Here is a 19,883-nt window from a genome sequence, read left to right on the forward strand (position 1 = left end):
CTTCTCGCATGGTTTATCATCCGTCGCAGGCGCAGACGTGCCAGCTCCACAAAAGCGGCTTTGACCGATGAAAAGAAGTCAGGACACCATAGCCCGGCAGAGCTGCCAACATATGCAGCGCCAACCTACCATCCCGAACTGGAGGGACGGTCATCGGAGGCGTCGCAACGAATTTCGGAGTTGTATGGTCGTGAGGTACCATACCAGGCGTATCGGCCTCCGGTTGCTGAGCTACCGACTACGAGGGATTGATAACATTGATTGAATTCTAATAGAGAGGCAAATCCAAGGCGCTCAATCCATTGGTGTTTCTTTCAGCGTCTGGGCATAAGCGTGAGCCAAAAGGTCATGTTCGCATAACTCAAGTACGAAAAATAGAACGAGATTGACATAACATCGCAGCAAAGGCTGGGTGTTCAATCAACGCGAAGTTATAGCCTATGCGGGATGTTATAGTGATTGCGAAAGAGACCGCAAGTGCCGAAGCTCAACGACTATGTGACTTTGTAATCTTTCGCTCAATCTTGATCGTCTGGACCGCGCGAAGTCAGCAAGTCAAGGATCAGACTCCCCTCTGCAAGGTCAACCACAATATCCTTTTTCATAATGTTGACTTAGGAGGTAAAGACTGTTCCTTGGTATCTAGAGTACTTAGGGGTTAGGGAGTTCAGCTCTCCGGTCTCCCGTCGCTCCGCGCGCCGACGGGAAACACTGGACCCTGCAGGCGATCGACAAGTCGAGCAAACATTGGGAACATCAGAGTTACATCCCATTATTGCTGCATTGCTTACTTTGCTTATTGCCCGCCCATTTGGCTGTACATAATATTCCCTCGCTTTTGCACTTGTACTCTAGAGCTTCAACGACCTTCGAGTATCCCCTTCTCGCACGAAAGCTGCCCGTAGCCAGCCACCACGTCTTCGCTTCCTCTCCGCTTCACTCATTCGCGACATCTACAGACTGCATATCGCGGCGCACTTATTGCTCTCAAACATCGTTGCTAAGATATAGCTTTTCCAGCTCCTCCTAATGTACCGAGCAGTGCGCATACGCCTTTAGCCACCACAGCGCAATGGTTTGGAAACCGCTCCCTCGCATAGCCTTCGCCGTCGCCATATACCCCTTCCAAGCCTCATCACCCGCGGACCTACCTCTCGAGATCGGCGACGAGCTTTACATCATAGAACAAGGAGGAGTCGATGGCGCCTGGTACCGCGGCTATCTGGTTGCGCCGCCATCACTGCTGTCGGGCCTAACCAGCGTCAAGGGAAAGACGTTAGAAGCGCGCGTATTCACCGGCATATTTCCGCGATGTTGCGTTGAAGTGCGGGAACTGCTGGCGGAGGGAAGGGTGCGCCGGCGCAGTGGGGGGCACGGTGAACGAATAGCGAACTCGTACGGGCAAGGCGATCAGGGCGAGCACCGCTCAAACGGAATCATCACACCACCGGACAGCATACATGCAGGCGATCCTCTGTGCAGAGCAGACAGCGGACTCAAAAACAGAACCTCAAAGTCGAGCACACCGTCAGGGCTTGATTCCGTCGTTCCAGGCCACTCGAGTATTAGACATGGGTGGCATGGTGGAAAGCGAGCAAAAACCCAAGCGACCGAACAGGCAACCGGGACAGGGGGTATGCAGAGCCTTGCTCAGCTTCCAACATCTTTCGACCACCGCGATCCGAACTCTCCAAGACCAAAAGCGCCAGTGCCAATGTTGAAGGTTGGTGACGAGACCATCACTTCCGCTGAAGAGCCGCTTGTGGATGAAATTGCATCGTGTCTCAGGGAATGGCACTCCCTCAAGCTTCATGAGTTTCTCCTCGCTAGGCGGTACAGCGGCTTAGACAAGATGTCCACTCTAGTGCAGAAGTTGGATACTGCGCGGCGGCAGCTGCTCCACAAGGTTCTGACTGCGCAAGAGCTTCACAGCCTGCGGGAGACGATCATATGGGACTTGGTGAACGGCAACAAGATGTTCAACGGGGAGGTCATTGTACGGAGCGCTGAGCAGAGAGGTCGAATCCTGACTGCAGATGATTCGGCTGTCGAGCTTACTGCACTGCAATCCATGATGAGTCTGTTAGACGAGCGGCCCGTGCCTAGTGTTGACGAGCACAGGCTTCATCACCTCGCTGTTGAACTGAAGACCTTCTCTGGGCAAGCAGAAGAACCGACTACCATCAATCTGTACCTATGCTCGAAGAGCCCCGGGGATGCGCCAAGGCCACTATCCGAGATGTTCGCCATCGACATCCGTGCCAAAGATGCATTGTCAGCAGCCGGCTCTGAAGACACACTAAGGACTCTTTTCACCGATCTGAGCGCTGCAGACATCGGGGAAGGAGCAGGTTCCGGATCAAATCTTTTCTTAGTTCTGAAAGTCCTGACAAATGCACCTTTCCGGACTTCAACTACCCTCCCTTGGATACCAAATCCGCCTCGTGAGAGCACTTCTAGCCAGTCTTCGCCGGACATCTACCAGTCAAATGCAAACAACGTCAAACCCGGCAGGAGAAGTCTTATGTGGAGTCAGAAGAACCAAAAGGGACGAAAGGACTCGGAACATTCGATCAAAGTTTCTGAAACACGACCAACGAGCGGATCGTCCAACCGTGCCAACGCAATAGAGCCACGAAACATTCCTGCTACAAGAGCAACGTCATCAAGAGACGCGAAGACAGCAAAGCGTACAGTTGCCATTGGTGTCCTACGCGTTGACCAGCTGCTGAAGGATCACGGGGAAGCCGAGCGGGACATGACCGTCTGGGCTCCAGCTCCCGGGTTCGAGGAGACCGAAGAGCAGGGTCGATGGGACAATCTCATTCCTGAGCTTATTTCTAGTCCGACCGGGCAATACAGGCAGTACGCGACCATCAATCACTTCCGAATGCATTTGAAATCATTCGAGCATGCGGACGCAGAAACCCTTGTCGAGAAAACACCAACCCTGCTCCACAGTATCTTCCAGACGCGCAAAATTGGCTTCTCCGGAGCGCCCACAAAGCCGCGAAGTGACATATACCTCACCTTGATTGAGCCGTTCCTGCCACGTAATGCGAGTCTGTCCCATCCAAAATCTGGAAGTGCGCCGCTGGCGGCGCAGACAGGCATGGCTAATCTTCAACTCACGCTTGAGGTTCGCAGGTCGACCGGCGAGCGTATCGAAAACTGCATCTATCCGTCATGCAACAGCGCTGGACACACTGCTTGGCGGACCCCTGCTATAGAGAGAGGCGAATCCTGGAATCTCACCGTCCGCCTCGCCATCAGCTCTGAGGATGTGCCTGGGTCGCATGTGGTCATGAGCATCGCTGATGCCCCAGGCTTTCCATTCGCCCTCTGCTGGATACCTCTCTGGAGTCGCGAAGCCTTCATACGCGATGGGGACCATTCCCTTGCTTTGTACAAGTACGATGAATATACTTCAAGCATGATTTCAGGACGAGGGGCCTATCTTGCGCTTCCGTGGAGCACTAGAAAGAAGGACGAGGCATTTTTCGTGCCTTCGATGGCTGCGTTGCGGCTCCGCACATACCTCTGTAGTACGAAATACTCTCAGGATCCGAATCTCCTGGGCCTCCTTAAGTGGAGAGAGCAAGGTGCGGGGGAAGTGATTGCTGTGCTCAAGAAGTTCCCTTTTGTCCCAGAGATCGAGATCGTTAAGTTACTGAATGAAGTCTTCGATGCCTTGTTCGAAATTTTGAATGAGTACGCAGGAAGCGAAGAGTACGAGGACCTCATCTTCAATGCTCTGGTGGCGGTGCTGGGAATCGTCCACGACCGGCGCTTCAGGCTGAGCCCTCTTGTTGATCAGTACGCGAAGACCCATTTTCAGTACCTGTCTGCAGCTCCTTGCTTGCTTCGGAGTTTCAATCGCCTCCTGGCCAATCCTCTGGACTCGGATGCATCTCGGAAGCTACGCGCTGCGTTCAAAGTTGGAGGGCACGTCTTCAAGTTCATCGTAACCGCTCGACAGCAGCAGTCTATTCAGCAAGCGGGTGTTGGCATCAGCAGACAGTCCAACTTCGCCAGAGATTTACAAACCGTTTTTACATCAATGCAGGCCCTCATGTTAAACTCCGCTCCAGTACTGGTTGGGACCAAGACGCTGCTGGTCCAGGCCTTCCACACATGGCTGCCGGAACTCATGCCTTTGCTAAATGCCCAGGAGGTCTTAAAAGTAGCCACCGGCTTTGTCGAGTCTTGTGCCAACGTCCAGGGGAGGCTGATCCTCTACAAGCTGGTTCTTTTAATTCATCTCTCTCACCTCAATGTTCTCAAGACACCGGACCTCCGGCGCCGCCTCATCCATAGCACGATTCGCTGGATCGCACCCCACTGGGGAGTGACCGAAGCCGTCACTGAGCAGTGGAAAGACCAAGTCCGTTTGTGCTGCTCTGTGGTTGCATCTCAGCTGAGCGAGCTTGGACAAGAGGCTTGTGAATACATCCCGAAGCTGGTCGATTCTTACCGTTCAATCCGGTCCACGCCGCAATCATCAAAAGAGCAATTGTCATTGCTGTTCCCGTCGTCATATCCGTTCCCGACCCGATCCACTGCCGGCAGCGCGAGGTTCGACGAGGCCCTAGTCGAAATCTCCGCCGTGCTCGCTGCGATAACTAATCTGCCAATGAACATTCACCTTGATCTCCCAAGAGATGACCTTGCCGATTTCCTTCTCAAAACACTACAAGTGTACATCTCTATACTAAACGGCGAGGCATTTCCGAAGTCGTGGTTGAGTGTGTACAGCTTCCACCACAAATCCACCATCAAGTCACTGGGGAAGCTTTCCAGCATACTTATCGAACACTTCGTCCCTGACCCGGATGAGATTGATCAGTTCAATACCGAGCTCTGGCGGGCGTTCTTCGATGCGCTGCTGAAAGTTGTGGGCAGCGACGCACTTGCGCTGGAGGTCTTTCCCGAACAGAAGCGAAGGGCTGTGTGGAAGATCGCAGGCGATGTTCGCGAGCTTGGTGCGGAATTGCTACGCCTCAGCTGGGATGCGATAGGATGGGAGACGGATGCTGAAGAACGCAGAAGTTACGGCATAGAGAAGATGGGAGGGTTCCAGGTTCAGTACGTCCCCAGCCTCGTAGGGCCGATCGTGGAGCTCTGTCTGAGCGTCCATGACGGTTTGCGGGGCGTGGCCATCGAGGTCCTACAGAGCATGATTGTCAGCGAGTGGACGTTAAGCCAAGATCTGGAAATCGTACAAGCTGAGATCGTCGAATGCTTAGACTGCCTATTCAAAACCAAGCGTCTTACGGAGAGCCTCGATCAGCAGCTCTTCGTCAAAGAGCTTACGGAATTGTTCGAGCCCTTGGCGCAGATCCCAGACGAACCGTTGTACTCTGCAGTGAAGGGTCTGATCTCGACAATTGACGAGCTGCTTGATTTGTTGGTGGCTGTGCACAGTACTGGGTCTACCGAGAGTGGCTTCCATCTTATGGATACCCTCCACCTGATGGAGTTTCTCAAGGATTTACGGAAAGAAGATATATACATCAAGTACGTGCACGATCTAGCACAGCTACAAAGTGAATCCGGAAACCACACAGAAGCTGGCCTTGCGCTGCGTCTACATGCGGACCTTTATCAATGGGATCCTACCGTAGCTGTAGAGGCGCTGGTCGATCCGCTCTTTCCTGCGCAAACTGAGTTTGAGCGCAAAGAGCAACTCTACTTCAGGATGATCAAGCAGTTTGAGGAAGGTCTATCCTGGGATAACGCTCTTGACGCCTATTCGGAGCTCTTGGACCAGTACGAACACAGCATCTTCGACTTCTCGAAGCTTGCAAGGGCGCAGAGAGCCATGGCAACCATCTATGAGAGTATCAGCAAAGGCGAAATAGAGAACCCCCGGTACTTCCGCGTGGTGTACAAGGGCTTGGGTTTCCCTAGTGGACTCAGAGATAAGCAGTTCATTTTTGAGGGCCGGCCGAACGATCGGGTGGCGACATTCACAGATCATTTACAGAAGCTGCACCCCGCGGCACAGATACTGACACATGCCGGCGAAGAAGACCTCGAAGGGCAGTATCTCCAAATTTCTGCCGTCAGCCCGCAAAGAGACCTGCTTCACCCAATTTGCCAGCGTGCAAGGGTGCCGCAACATATTCGCGATTACTGTTTGCTATCCAGGCCAGGGCAATTCGCGACGACTTCACGGAGGCAGCGTAGCGACGGTAACGCCTATGGAGCAACTGTGCAAAAGACGGTGTACACGACTGCTGAGCACTTTCCAACCATACTAAAGAGAAGTGAGATAGTCGAGGTGGCCACCGTAACTTTGAGCGCTTTGCAGACCGCGGTAGAGCGAACCACACGGAAGACATCGGAGCTGTTGGCGATCGAGAAACGCATCACGGAGGGGGAAGACGGCGCTTTCAATCAACTGACTGACGCGCTAATGTTGTCGGTGGTGTCCGCGTCCGAATCGAGCGTTGCGAACCACCGTCGGCTTCTGCCACAGCGCGAAGACGGCGATCTTGATGAAGACATCGAGCAGGAGCCCTCGATGGATCCGTTGCAAAACGCGCTTAGGACAGCCATGGTAGATCATGCGGTCGCGATCAAGCGTTGTCTAGGCCTGTTCTCCCGACCAGCTCAGCAGGCTACCAAAGCACATCTGACGGAACGTACGTATCACCTCCTTCTTGCGGTGCTTAATTGGTCTTGTGCTCATTACTCCACTTGCAGGCTTCGAAACTACATATGCACCAGAGCTAGAATTCCTCGCCGCGGGAGTTCCGGGTTCCTTTATGCGCTCGCCCACCGGATCTTGGCTGGCTCACGCTTCGCCGTCCCTCGCAGCTGCCTCTGTACCATCTCGGTCTTCCATGGATGACATACATCACTCACGAGTGGCTTCATCTGACTCACGGCATACGCGCCATGACAAGTCCCGGCTTAGCCTCACATTCCGCAAGCGGTCTTCAGCGATGGCAGATCAGCACGCCCAGAGTCAAGCCGGTGCGACGAGGTCGATTGATGAGACTCGCGACGAGTTCATACCCACACGTAGCAAGGGGTCGAGCAGTCGTCAGCTGAGCTCGCTGGAGGACAATGCGACGGCTGACCACAACGGGCAGGATTTGGATGCACTAACGCCGAGCCAGCGCAGTATGAGCGGTGAGCGGCATGAGACAACGAGAAGCGATCAATCGTTCGGGGAGAAAGTTGGTAGCGTTAAGAAGAGGCTGAGCCTTTTGAGTATTGGGAAAAAGGCAAGTAAGAACAGTGTGAAAGAGACAAGATCGCCGAGGAGCGTGGCTGAGGAGTAGGTTTCTGTCCTGGTCGGGCCCGCTTGGTTTCATGAGATATCCTCATCGTCACATCGCATATTGGCGTTTGATTTGCTATCTAGCCTTGATTTTCTGCCGGGATTGTGGGTTGGAAAAAGTTTCCACTTGGAAAGGATGGGAGAGGAGTGCCCGCGGTCTCGTATAACCTTGTAGTGTATTTCGATTTTCGCCTCGTAGATATACCGGGCTTCTTGCGAAGGGGCTGAAGAACAAGGGAGAGGAAGTGCTTGCGCAAGGAGTCCCTGAAAAATAGAATTGGAGGCAATGCGGCACATCTATCCTGCGGGTCGGGAGTTTACACACAGCTCTCGCTCCAACGATTGAACGCGAAGTCTGTTGGCCTTCATGCCTCTCTACTTCAAGGAAAGATGAATTTGGAGGTTGAGGCTGACAAGAACCAGATCAGGGCCGGGTCAGCCCGTTACATCTGCGTCATTCCGCGGAGCCGTCCGCGGAGCCGTCCGCAGAGCCGCACATTGCTCACGACGTCCTGTCCTCATCGTGCCGCCCAAATATTTGTAGTCATAGCCCTAGCCTGAAGCTGGCCGGTCAGCTCCTGGTGGCTTCGGTTGCATGCAGCTCGCGGAATGCGTCACGCATACCGCTGATAGGCTCAGCCTTGCCCTTGGTATCCGCTGCCGGAGCGACCTCCTAGTAACCTTGTCTGTCGTAACGTACAACCTATATTGTGTGCGCCTGCTTAGACGTGCGTGGGTCACAACGCCAACCACCCATGGTTCGCTTAGTATAGTTCGATACAGCTTTGTGTATTAATTAGAGTATCTCCCGGGCCCGCATGCTACATCCACTCTCGAACATTCCTTGGAAACAAACATTTCTTCACAACAACCGAAGCTTCACGACCTTACTCACAACCATGGCTGCACCCAAAGTCACGAAAACGCGGATTCTGATGATTTCCGACACCCATTCGACGGATTACAATCCCGAAGAAGCCAAACGCCCTTTCCGCAAGCCGCTCCCCAAAGCAGATGTCTTACTCCATTGCGGCGATTTGACAATGATAGGGCACCTCGAAGAGTACAAGAAGGCGATCGAGATGATGAGAAACATCGATGCGGAGCTCAAGTTGGTAATTGCTGGCAACCACGATATCTCGTTAGACAGCGATTACTTCGAGAGGGAAGGGATGCGCATGCATAGGCAGAAGTGGGATCGTAGTTGCTCGAAGAAGGCGCTGGAGATGTGGAAGGGGGATCATGCTAACAGTGCAGGCATCACGTACTTGGAGGAAGGAACCTATGAGTTCAAGCTTTCGAACGGCGCAAAGTTCTCGGTATGTTCTCATGGCCTTGATGCTTGCTATGCAATCTCCACTGTGGCAGCATGATGTTCTTGTGTCTGTCTTTGCTGACGAAGCCCAAGATCTACGCTTCGCCTTACCAGCCGGAGTTCTGCAACTGGGCTTTCCCCTACGAGCGCCACGAGGACCGGTATAACCCGTCAAACTCGTCAAACAGCGTCGCATGGGAAGCCCGAGCAGTCGCCCGGAATCCGATCCCCGACTTCCCCAACGTGGACATCGTTGTGACGCACGGCCCGCCCTTTGGACGCCTTGATGCGACCATCTCGGGCGAGCATGTTGGCTGCTCACATCTGCTCAGCGCCATGCGTCGCGCGAAACCACGGCTGCACTGCTTTGGTCATATCCATGAGGGCTGGGGCGCAGAGAGGGTTGACTGGAGTAAAAGGTCGTCAGCGCAAAGCTTGGTCAGCGGAAGCACTGATGTTAAGGTTGCGAACCGCTTCCCAGTCGATGAGGACAAGATGATCGCAGACAGGTGCGCGTATGTCGATGTTAGTAGTGATGGGGCTGAACCGCTTCGCCGTGGCGAGGAGACGCTCATGGTGAACGCGAGCATCATGGACGCTGATTACAGACCGGTGAATGGGCCATGGCTGGTAGATCTAGACTTGCCGGCTGTGTAGTGGTGTTGGTAAGTTGGGTTGGCCGTGTTGAGTAAGTCAGCAATGGGGGAGCAGGTGAAGGAAGTCCTTTGAACAGGTATCTTTGAACAGGCACTCGCCGCCGTCTGATTGATTCATGTGGATGCCACCTTTCCCTTGGTCTTCCATGTCTTGGGCTTGCACCGCGCTATCCGTCCCAGCCGCAGTTTCCTCTTGTAGCTGCGCTTCAGGACGACCATGGTTGAGAGGGAGACTGGAATCACTTTCGTCGCCCTCAACCACCGTGACACGCTCTTCGCTCAAACAGGTATCACTAAGATAACTTCGGACACCTTTTCATTCTTAAGGCCTGCGCGGGACTCTCCGACATGGTCTCCCTTCTCACCGCGCCGGCCTTCTAAGAGGCGCTGCCATGTCGTCCGAGCCGTACACCAGCTGCAGTACACAGCATCGCATCGACTCTTCTTAAGAAACCTCCCGTGGATTCCTCTACCAAGCATCAACAATCAGCGCCCCCTCCGCCGCAGGATCCGACAAGCACCACAATGGCGCCAGCAAGATCCAGGACACCTACGTCCATACGCGCTTCCGACAGCCATGATCGAGTGGTTGAGCAACAACACGTCCAACCTCAGACACCAGCTTGCCGAGGTGGAGGTGGTTGTCGGAGTGTTGTGGCTAGAAAGTCCCGGTCGGCCTCTAGCCATCGATCGGCGCCGTATCCGTATGGCTTCGCCAACTGGCCGCGCTTCAACCTCCAAACGGGGACGCACGACCACTCTGAGAAGTTGTGGCCCGTCGATCCTCCCGCCCAAGACCAGGTCTACATGGAGGAAGACCCCTACAAGTTCAACGGCAAACATGTGCGCCATCTCAAGCACCGTAGCGATGTGGTGCGAGCCTTCAGGCGCACGCCTGCCGAATTATGGGGCAGGCAAGCAAGGAACGGAGTCTGGATGTGCAGCATGGAAAGCCCGACAGTCAACCCGATGGATCTACTCATCAACAAACCGTCGCCAGCAGCAATGCCTCCACCGCCCATCTTCAGACCTGATATGCAACCCACCGCATCTCGCCTGCCTATTTCGCGCGTTGTTTTTCGCCGTCCTGGGCTGACACCGCTCCCTGCTTCTGGCCTCAAACAGATCGGAGTCTACTCCCAACAGCCACAGCCAGCTTCCCTCCTTACAAAATTGACAGCAGACCATACTTCAGGCACTCCGCCTGTCGTTGGCGTCAACAAGGCGCAAGTCCCCATCGACACCCCACATCTACACCAGGCCCCTCTTGCTGCATATTCGCCGCCAAGTAGCGCTTCGAGCACTCCATCCGTTGGTCAAGCCAATAATGCACAGATCATGGCCCTATCCCCAGGATACCGCGCGCCGCCGGCCATGATGTCCGCTCAGGCGAGTAATCCCTCAGCCATGCAGCCAGTCGCGATGTATGGACACGCGCCGCCAGCTCCCATGCTTGCGGCTCCCGGACCGCTCTATGGGATGTTGGTACCGCATCTTCAGAACGAGAGTGTGCCAACTGGCTACCGAGTGGATGTTCCTTCACGCGTTCATGGCGGAAACCACTAGAGCTGCGCTGCGGACCGGGTTCTTCACAGACCAGGTTGAAAGTGGAGGACAAGCGCTTGCGTGGCACTTTCTTTGTTGTTTGCCGACGTTCACTTAATGAGCCACGATCGAGTCGCGGTGGGAGTGCCGAGCTTCAATATCAGTTTTTGATCAACACTCGTTTGATGGATCTTGGGGTAAATTGGATAACTGAATTGGATCGAGAGCCCTCTTTGGGTTGCGACAAGGGCTTCAGCACTTCATACACGGCAGATTGTACTGCTGCTCGGAAAGGGGTAATGTTCAGAGTGGCGACATGGGAACTCCAGTCGCCACTCTACATATTGAACTCAAAACAATCAGTGCCCATCATCTCGTTGATTCCAGTCCTCCAAAACACAGCTTCTTGTATACGGCCAAGGCCTCAAGCTGAACCGCTCGTTCTTTTACCGGGGTAGCACAATTCGCTTCTCCACGAATGTGAGACATAACACCACACATAGTGCCTACCCTCTTTTGGTGACAATCCACCCGTGCACCAGCCAGTACGAACGAATCTGACTCCAATCCCTGCCACCACGAACCCGTGGACGTTTCGGTACCGCGCTACCCATAGGCCATCGTGAATGCCCTTCCATCCTGCATGCACCACCACAGCCTGACGTTATCCGCTAGACACCGCTTCCCAGGCTTATCCAAGTATCCAGCGCCGCGGCATCGTACGTCTTGCGCCCAGCCCTTCTCTCCGTGCCCTCCACATGCATCCGATAACGGGTCGCACGGCCTCGCTGACATCGCCACGGTCCCGTCCCGATCCCTGAGCTCAGACTCCGCCGGATGAATCATCCCAACATCCCTTGACCGGGCAAGCGGGTTACGACTGTCGCGCTTCCGCTTATTCCTCCTCGACTGTCAGACCCGCATGGCCTACGAGGGACCGACACGGTGGGCTCAGGGCCGGGAAAGCGGTCGGGTGGACCAAGGCAGCGGTGGCGTGGGGAGCGTCGCTGAGTGTGCGGATACTGGGCAATTCGATCTTGGTGGTGGGTGCGATGGTGAAGGAGACGTTTGGCCGCGCGGCGACTTCGAGGAATGCGGAGAGGGTGTTGAGGCGGCGGCAGTCCGGGCGAGGCAGGCGAAGCGAGGGTGGGAGGCGAGGCGTGCTGTCGTGTGAATGGTGCGAAAGTGCCAACCGGGAAGCCGCTGGTGTGTATTTTCATTCTGACGGTGCGGGTGCTGTAAATGTCTTTAATAGCGTATTAGAGGGCGCTGTGGTGTGTTTGGTCGCCGAAGAGCAGGTGTATTCCTGTCTCAGATGACCATTGGAACGGGTTGTCTGAGCCGCGTTTGGAAATGAGGGACGGGCGATAAGAAAGCCAGGCTTCAGGCTGTTCAGCTGTCCGCTGGCGGCCATGAATAGTCATGTTCTCTTGCTTTTGTGCATGCGCTCTGGTGCCTGTCTGCCGTAAGTCAGGCCAAAGCGGTCTGCGCCGGTGATAATGACTTCAGTTGATCGAAAGTTGTCTACTGATTGAGTTTGGATCTTGCAGTCACGCCCCGCGCAAAAACAGTTGAGAGATCCATTACTGGCAGCGAATCTGTTTACACTGATTTTTAGGACCTTCTGTGGGTTTGACATTCATGCATGAAAATGGACAGGCTCGGAGAGAAGTGAATGCTAGACAAGATGGAAGGATCCTGGTCGTGAAAGAACATTTCGCTCGATACATTAGAATCAGGACCACGAACACAGTGGCGTATCCAGCGGAGCACGTGGAATTCTTACAAAACCTGACTGGCCGGCTTCGTTTCGCCACAATTTGGTGATGCTCATAGTGTCCAAGATGAACATTGCATAGAGACCTGTCAGACACTACCAGTACAAGTTCCCACTTGCCAATACTGCCACATGTTCTCGGCTCTCTCCGCTCTTACCTGCGCGGCTTTCCGCGAGGATGTGGCTCCATGGCCCTTGGTCGTTCTGTCTATGCGTGTAGATGCCAGACTTTCTGACGAGTTCGTGGAGGTGAATGGTGGATCAAGCCTACTCCGCCACACGTGAGAACCTCACACGCAAAGAATAGCTTGGCTCGGGCGCCGATCTGACCACGAGTCTTGCAGGTACCATACGACTCGACCCGCACCACCAGACGTACTGTCCCGGTGAGGGGTAGCGTGATGAGTACGTCTGCTGCCGGAGTTGTCGGAACGGCAGCGTCTCGGGGCGCTTCCTACGATTCCGTTCGGAATGGCATATCGCGACGTTCCCAACGTCTTGGAGAGGCCGAGGAGTCCGGCTGCTCCCATCAAGCCGTCCCTGCCTAGATTCGTTGGCCCGAATACCGTAGTCTTTATCACCTAGGGCCACTCCGACCGACATCGCCCCCAGATCGACAACGCCTTCCGCGCTATGACACGGCATCCGAGCACACGCATGCTGGAGCATTGTGCCGGGATAGAAAGGCTAAGAGCCCGGGCGTGCCTCATCTCTTGAAGCTAATGATAGCAATCTGCATACTGTCAGTTGCGCCCCGCTTCAACCCCGCATAATATGCAAACTAACCTGGTTCGCCAGCGAAAACGCCAGCTTCTTGCCATCAGCGTCCCAGCCCAAGCTATGATCCAACTCCTCCTCCCTATCCGCAGCAACCGACGTATCCCAGGGGTCTTTGTCGAGATCCGCCTTCCAAAACGCCTTCGGAAGCCCGCCAACCTCCGGGTTCCAGATGAGCACCGTGGCCAGACCTGCTGCAGCCAGCAGAAACCCATCTGGTGAGAACGACAACGTCATTGCAGGGTCGCCGCCCATTGAAAGTCTGTGCAGCAGTTGCCACGGCCGCTTGGCGTCCCAGATCTGGACCAGTCCGGCCTCGTGGGCGGTGGCGAGTAGGCGGGGAGAGTCATCGGAATGCGAGAGGGGGTTGATGATGGGTTGGAACTCCAGGGCGGTGATCGGGTTGTCTGCGACAGATTGCGTTGTGAAGTCGATTGAGCCCTTGGAGTACAGGCCGATCTTGTTCTGCTCCAGCGATGCGCATGCTACGATGTCGCAGATGGGGTCGTATCGGACCTTTTCCCAGTGGAATTCCTGGGCCCTATCACCTGGAATTGCTTCGGTCAAAGAGCTCGAGGACGGTGGGTGGTGCAGTGTGTATGACGTGAGAAAGCCGTGACCACCAACAAGAAACCTATCGTCTGAGCACCATGCGGCATCCAGTATGACTCGGTCGGTGTAGAACGTATGCAGGGGGTCCGGGTTGTTGGGACTCCATGTTCTGATGCTTCCGCCTCGATCGGAGCTCGAAATGCTCAGTAAACATTGGGCCGAGGCTCGCCACCGCAAGGCAAAAACTGTTCCGACCAAGGAGGATAGGATTTGGACTTCCATGCCGCCCTCGCGCAACGCAAGCAACCTCCCCGTACTCCTCGTCTCTCCCTTCTCATTCGTGTGGTCCTCCAAGGCCGCGGCGAAGGCCTCAGTTGGTGAGATCCAGCAGAAAGCTGTGATTGTGTACTTTGAGAATGGAAGATCAATCTTTCGAGGGATGTAATCCTGTGATTCCCTGAAGTAGCGCGTATCCTTGACCATGCAATACACAGTGAGTAGTGAGTCGCCCGCTGCGCAGAAGATCGGCGCCTCGGTCGGACTCCAGACAGTGTGACGTAATACGACTTCAGGCTCGTCGAGCTGGATGAAGGTTGTCTCCGGGGCCAACTCTGCAATCTTCTCGCTTTGCAAGCCCACGCTTACGCCGTTGTCCAGGGTCGTCTCGATCGGCACATCTTCTGGCATGGGGGAGTCCGCCTCTGACACGGCGAGGTCAGCATCACCATTGGGCGTTTGGACCATGCCATTCATATCGATATCCATTGCATCCTCATTGCTGCGCTCACGCGTACTTTCCGCACCATTGCTCTTCCTCGTACGCTTCGGCGCGCCCCGTGCGAGCGCGGCATCATTAACCTCGATGTCGCCGTTCGTCTCTGGCCTCAAGCTTGTTCGTTGATCTGATAGTCTTCGTCGTTTGTTGTTGTTGACGACGTAGGGGGTACCGTGGCTCGTTCCATAGTCGTAGTTGCGGCCGTCCTGTCAAGCGGGGTTAGAGGTGTTCGGTTGCGACCTCGACAGGAGTCACCGTACCTGGCTGACCTCTGCCTGCAGGCGATCGTACAGCAGCCCGTCCTGGATGATGTGGACTAGCGCGTGTTGATGTACATTGTTCACGAAGGGTAGGCTTTGGGGATCACGGTTCCAGTCATTCATGAGACTTTGCGCAGTACTAGCAAAGCCTGGGGTGTCTCAGTATCAGTAAACAGCCTTGCACTGTCGGTAGTCGAGGGGCATACCGGCTTCCTGAAGGTAGCGCCAGATCAGGTAGTTGACAACATTGGAGGACAGAGTCTCGGCGCTCATGGCGCATGGCTGTTCTGGCGCACAGGCTCCAGCCAAGGGTTCAAGACGCGTCGCAATGGCCTTGTGGAAGGGGTCGGAGATATACGGCACGGTTGGCAGCAAGCGCGACAGGTTGCTTTTGTGGTGGTGAGGCGGTCTGGCAGTTTGTCGAGGTGTCGCTGTGTCGCTGTGTCGCTGTATCGATGTGTCGATGTGTCGATGTGTCGATGTGTCGATGTGTCGATGTGTCGATGTGTAGACCGGGGGTCGAATTGGCGGCTGGACGCCCATTCGCGCCTTTGCCTGTGCCCCAGAAGCGCGCCTTGGGGAACGCCCTCGGCCGATTTGCGGCTCCGACGCCAGTTAGGTACCCAATGTACAGCCGCCTTGCGTGCAACGGCCACCAGGCCACCAGGCCACCAGGCACCAGACCACCGAACTTACCTCAGTCATCTTAAGTGCTCTGCTGTCTACCAGCAACAAGAATCTTGCGCGGTCCTTGCCATCACTTCTTTAGCCTGCTAAACCCGCTCCTTACCCCGTCATTGCCAACCACAATTCCCGTCACGCGCCCACTTCATCGCAGAACCCCATCCCTCAACAAACACCACCGCAGACGACCCACTGGCTGTCGACAGACAACTAGCTTCACAAAGGGCCCAGCCCTAGCCCAAGACCATGGCGCCCCGATTCAACCTCCCTCCATTAACGAAATACCTCCTCGCTACCCTGTTTATCTTCACACTCCTCAACGCCATACTACGACCATACAGCAGCTGGGTAGAAGGCGCCGAAAAAGCCGGCATCAGCAAGGGAGATGGCGCGCCCTATTTAGCCATCGTGCCCCGGCAGTCCATCGTCTACCCCTGGGTGTGCCTGACCGCGGCACTGGTGGAGCAGAACATCTTTGGCCTGTTGATCACCGGTGCGACAGTCTTCTATGGCGGACGCTACCTCGAGCGCGCGTGGGGCTCGTCAGAGTTTGCGAAGTTCATACTCTTCGTTGCTATGATACCCAACATCCTGAGCTGGGTGCTGTACTATTTGTTCTTTGCTCTATCTGGCAGCGACAGGGCTCTGTTAGTGCCATCCATGCCATCCAAGCCCCCCCCATGATCTGCTCCAAGGCTAACACTAGCGCAGCAACACCACAATATCCGGTGGCATCCAACTCCAAGCCGCCTTCCTCGTCGCCTTCAAGCAGCTCGTCCCCGAACACACCGTCGCCATCGCCAAAGGCTTCATCCGCATGCGCGTGAAGCATTTCCCTGCCATCTTCCTCCTCGGCAACACCGTCTCCGGCCTAGTCTTCGGCACCGAGACCGCGCTCTTCCTCGCCTGGTTCGGCTTCTTCACGTCGTGGATCTACCTCCGCTTCTACCGCACCAGCCCATCTTTGTCGTCTACGGCGACCGGGGAGTCGGGGACCGTGAAGGGCGACGCATCGGATACGTTCAGCTTTGCGCACTTCTTCCCGGATCCGGTTCAGACGGTTCTTGCGCCTGTGGCGGATAAGGTGTATGATACGCTGGTTACGCTGAGGATATGCAGCCCGTTCTCAGACGAGGACATCGATGCGGGGAATGAGCAGGCGTCGGCAAGGGCCGAGGGAGGTCTGCCCAGCCTGATGAACGTTGGCGGTCGCGCCGGCAGAGGAGGTGGCAGGAGAGAGGAAGCTGAGCGGCGGAGAGCGCTGGCGCTCAAGGCACTGGATCAGAGGTTGCATGCCGCAGCGAATAGGCCTCACACTGCCGCGGCTCCACCTGCCACCGCGGTGCCGTCGATCCCGGAAGAAACAAACTATGAAGTGGAACGTGGAGAGCGTCCGCCGAAGGAGGCTCAGGCATGAGCGTGAGCAGTCTCAGTCCCTCTGGTGTAAGAATTTGGCGTCGTTTGGGTGTGCGTTAGGGAGATATCCTGGCTCTTTCTGTTGTCTGGGGCACGTTGTCTTGTGATGCATAGCGTAGATACCATTTGTTTTGAGTATGCAGGTGACAGGACGACGACAACGGTCTTTGTAAGAGTTTGGACATGGCCTTACGGAGGATCATGGAAAAGTCCGAGGCAGCGTGGATGTCACGTGGAAGCGCATCGACATGATATGCTTCAGCCCTGTGCCTTGACCCGTGCGCCTCAAGCCTCGGTCCCCTTCACATGCCACTTTGATATCCGTCGCCATCATCGCAGCTTCCAAGCCCCAGCGATGCCCAGCGCACCAAACGACTGAATCGACACTTCTCCAGCTTCGCTGAGCTGCTCCTCACCATGGCCGCCCAGTCGAAGCTCTCCCCAACCCGCCATCTCTCCAGCCAGTCCCTCAAAAGCATCATCAACGAGCTCACATCCCGCTACCTCCAGCACCGTACGCGCATCTCGCGCGCCATATACCTGACCCTCTTCGTCGCGCTCGTCAGCCGCATCCGCAATGCCATCGCTGAGCAGAAAGCCGCCTCGCTGCGGCAAGCCGAGGCGCGCAAGCGGCCTGGTACGGGGGCTACAGAGGGCGAAGCGACGGGCAGGAAGAAGGTGGAGCTGAACCGGGAGTTCTTCAAGAATCTGCTGAGACTGCTGCGGATCGTGATACCGGGGTGGCGGAGCAAGGAGTTGAGGTTGCTGATTAGCCATAGCATCTTCCTGGTGCTCAGGACGCTGATTAGTTTGTATGTTGCGGAGCTGGATGGGCGGCTTGTGAGCAACCTTGTGAGGGGCAAGGGGAGGGAGTTCCTCACGGGGCTGGTGTGGTGGATGGTTGTTGCTGTGCCGGCGACGTTTACCAACTCTATGGTGCGTATCCCAGACACTCTTGGGTCTTGTAGTGACAGCTGGACTGACCACCAGGAATAGCTCTCCTACCATCAGTGCAAACTCTCCCTACAGTACCGCACACGCATCACAAACTACATCCACAACAAATACCTCAACCATATGACCTTCTACACGCTCTCCGCGCTCGACGACCGTATAAAGAATGCCGACCAACTCATCACAGTCGACGTCGCGAAATTCTCCAACAGCCTCGCAGAGCTCTACTCCAACATTGCGAAGCCGATCCTCGACATGGTGATCTATAACTGGTCATTGTCTCGCAGCGTCGGCGGAGAGGGCCTCTTCATGATGAGTCTGGTTGTGCAGCTGTCCGCGAGCGTCATGCGCGCGCTGACGCCCCCGTTCGGGAAGTACGTCGCGGATGAGGCGCGCCTGGAAGGGGAGTTCCGGTTCCAGCATTCGAGGCTCATTGATTATAGCGAGGAGGTTGCGCTGTATGCGGGACATGAGGCGGAGAAGGATACATTGGATAAGGGGTACTTTACTTTGATCAAGCATGTTAATCGCATACTGAGGCGGCGTTTCTATCATGGGATTATGGAGGATTTTGTTATTAAGTATTTCTGGGGGGCATTGGGGTTGATGCTGTGCAGCGTGCCGGTCTTCTTCAAGGTACCTGGCGCCACTGGGGCAAGCATGGGCGACCGGACAGAAAGTGGGAATTTCTCCAAGCCAATCAGACGCTCAGAAGCTGACAACAGTCCCAGGCTTCGTCACAAACAGGCGCATGCTCCTCATGTCCTCCGACGCTTTCGGCCGCGTCATGTTCTCCTACAAAGAGGTCACCGAGCTGGCCGGCTACACCGCGCGCGTTTCCACCCTCCTCGACGTCATGGACGACATCCGCGCCGGGCACTTCGAAAAGCGGCTCGTCTCGTCCGCCTCCACTGACGAGAACGCCGCCGTGCTGCGGGGCCGCGGCCAGGTCTCCGAGGGCTCTGACATCGAGTTCGTCGACGTGCCGATCGTGTCGCCGAACGGGGATATCCTGGTGCGCAAACTCAGCTTCTCGGTGCGGCCTGGGGAGCACCTCCTCATCGTTGGGCCGAATGGGTGCGGGAAGTCGAGCCTTTTCAGGATCTTGGGCGGGCTGTGGCCCGTTTACGGCGGCACGGTCAGAAAGCCGCCGTTCGAGGACATCTTCTACATCCCGCAGCGGCCGTACCTGTCGCGTGGGACATTGCGCCAGCAGATCATCTACCCGGACGGCGTGCGCGAGATGCGGGATAAGGGCATTACGGACGCGGATCTGCACCGCATACTCTCGGTCGTGGAGATCGAGAGCATCGTCGATCGCCCGGGCGGCTGGGACGCGGAGCAAGAGTGGACGGACGTGCTGTCCGGTGGCTTGCAGCAGCGGGTCGCGATGGCGCGGCTGTTCTACCACGCGCCGAAGTATGCGATCTTGGATGAGTGCACTAGTAGCGTGACGCTGGAGATTGAGAGGGTGATGTACGATGAGGCGAAGAGGTTGGGGATTACACTTATGACGGTCAGTCATCGGAGGAGTTTGTGGAAGTATCATAGTAGGATTTTGCAGTTTGATGGACAGGGGAACTATGTGTTTACGAGATTGGATGCGGAGAGGAGGCTGCAGTTGGAAGAGTGAGTAACCCACCTGCGAGATGGGTTAACGGATGGATTGCTGACAATGATGCAGTGAAAAGGAAGAGCTTGATCTACGGCTGCGGGCTGTGCCGGATATAGAACGGCGGATTGCTGAACTGATGACGCAGTGACGGAGTTGACTTTCGTCCGTTTTGGCTGGTGCGAATTCTAGCATGTAATGGAAGCATGGCGTTTGTGGGTGGTTCTACACAGCGACGGCGCGGGAGGTGCAGTCAGGTCGTGGTATGG

General features: G+C 55.7%; 6 protein-coding genes across 6 annotated transcripts; 5 read left to right on the forward strand and 1 right to left on the reverse strand.

Moving 5' to 3' along the window:
- Positions 1-1,072: 1,072 nt before the first annotated feature.
- On the forward strand, positions 1,073-7,292 carry W97_07116 (uncharacterized protein; the record flags this gene model as incomplete). Its single annotated transcript, XM_007785097.1, has 2 exons — positions 1,073-6,647; positions 6,709-7,292. The coding sequence occupies 2 exons, from the start codon at positions 1,073-1,075 to the stop codon at positions 7,290-7,292; spliced, it is 6,159 nt and encodes a 2,052-aa protein (XP_007783287.1).
- An 898-nt stretch (positions 7,293-8,190) lies between these two features.
- W97_07117 (uncharacterized protein) lies at positions 8,191-9,263 on the forward strand (the record flags this gene model as incomplete). The annotated part of the gene is made up of 2 exons (XM_007785098.1): positions 8,191-8,610; positions 8,700-9,263. 2 exons carry the CDS (start codon positions 8,191-8,193, stop codon positions 9,261-9,263), a joined length of 984 nt encoding a protein of 327 aa, XP_007783288.1.
- A 524-nt stretch (positions 9,264-9,787) lies between these two features.
- On the forward strand, positions 9,788-10,828 carry W97_07118 (uncharacterized protein; the record flags this gene model as incomplete). Its single annotated transcript, XM_007785099.1, has 1 exon — positions 9,788-10,828. The coding sequence occupies one exon, from the start codon at positions 9,788-9,790 to the stop codon at positions 10,826-10,828; it is 1,041 nt and encodes a 346-aa protein (XP_007783289.1).
- A 2,515-nt stretch (positions 10,829-13,343) lies between these two features.
- On the reverse strand, positions 13,344-15,221 carry W97_07119 (uncharacterized protein; the record flags this gene model as incomplete). The annotated part of the gene is made up of 3 exons (XM_007785100.1): positions 13,344-14,894; positions 14,949-15,097; positions 15,155-15,221. The coding sequence occupies 3 exons, from the start codon at positions 15,219-15,221 to the stop codon at positions 13,344-13,346; spliced, it is 1,767 nt and encodes a 588-aa protein (XP_007783290.1).
- A 657-nt stretch (positions 15,222-15,878) lies between these two features.
- On the forward strand, positions 15,879-17,049 carry W97_07120 (uncharacterized protein; the record flags this gene model as incomplete). The annotated part of the gene is made up of 2 exons (XM_007785101.1): positions 15,879-16,279; positions 16,344-17,049. The coding sequence occupies 2 exons, from the start codon at positions 15,879-15,881 to the stop codon at positions 17,047-17,049; spliced, it is 1,107 nt and encodes a 368-aa protein (XP_007783291.1).
- Positions 17,050-17,465: 416 nt separating this feature from the next.
- W97_07121 (ATP-binding cassette, subfamily D (ALD), member 2) lies at positions 17,466-19,635 on the forward strand (the record flags this gene model as incomplete). The annotated part of the gene is made up of 3 exons (XM_007785102.1): positions 17,466-17,984; positions 18,045-18,681; positions 18,734-19,635. The coding sequence occupies 3 exons, from the start codon at positions 17,466-17,468 to the stop codon at positions 19,633-19,635; spliced, it is 2,058 nt and encodes a 685-aa protein (XP_007783292.1).
- Positions 19,636-19,883: the final 248 nt, after the last annotated feature.

Source organism: Coniosporium apollinis, assembly GCF_000281105.1.
Source record: "Coniosporium apollinis CBS 100218 chromosome Unknown supercont1.39, whole genome shotgun sequence".
In the NCBI taxonomy this organism is placed as follows: Eukaryota; Fungi; Ascomycota; class Dothideomycetes; genus Coniosporium; species Coniosporium apollinis.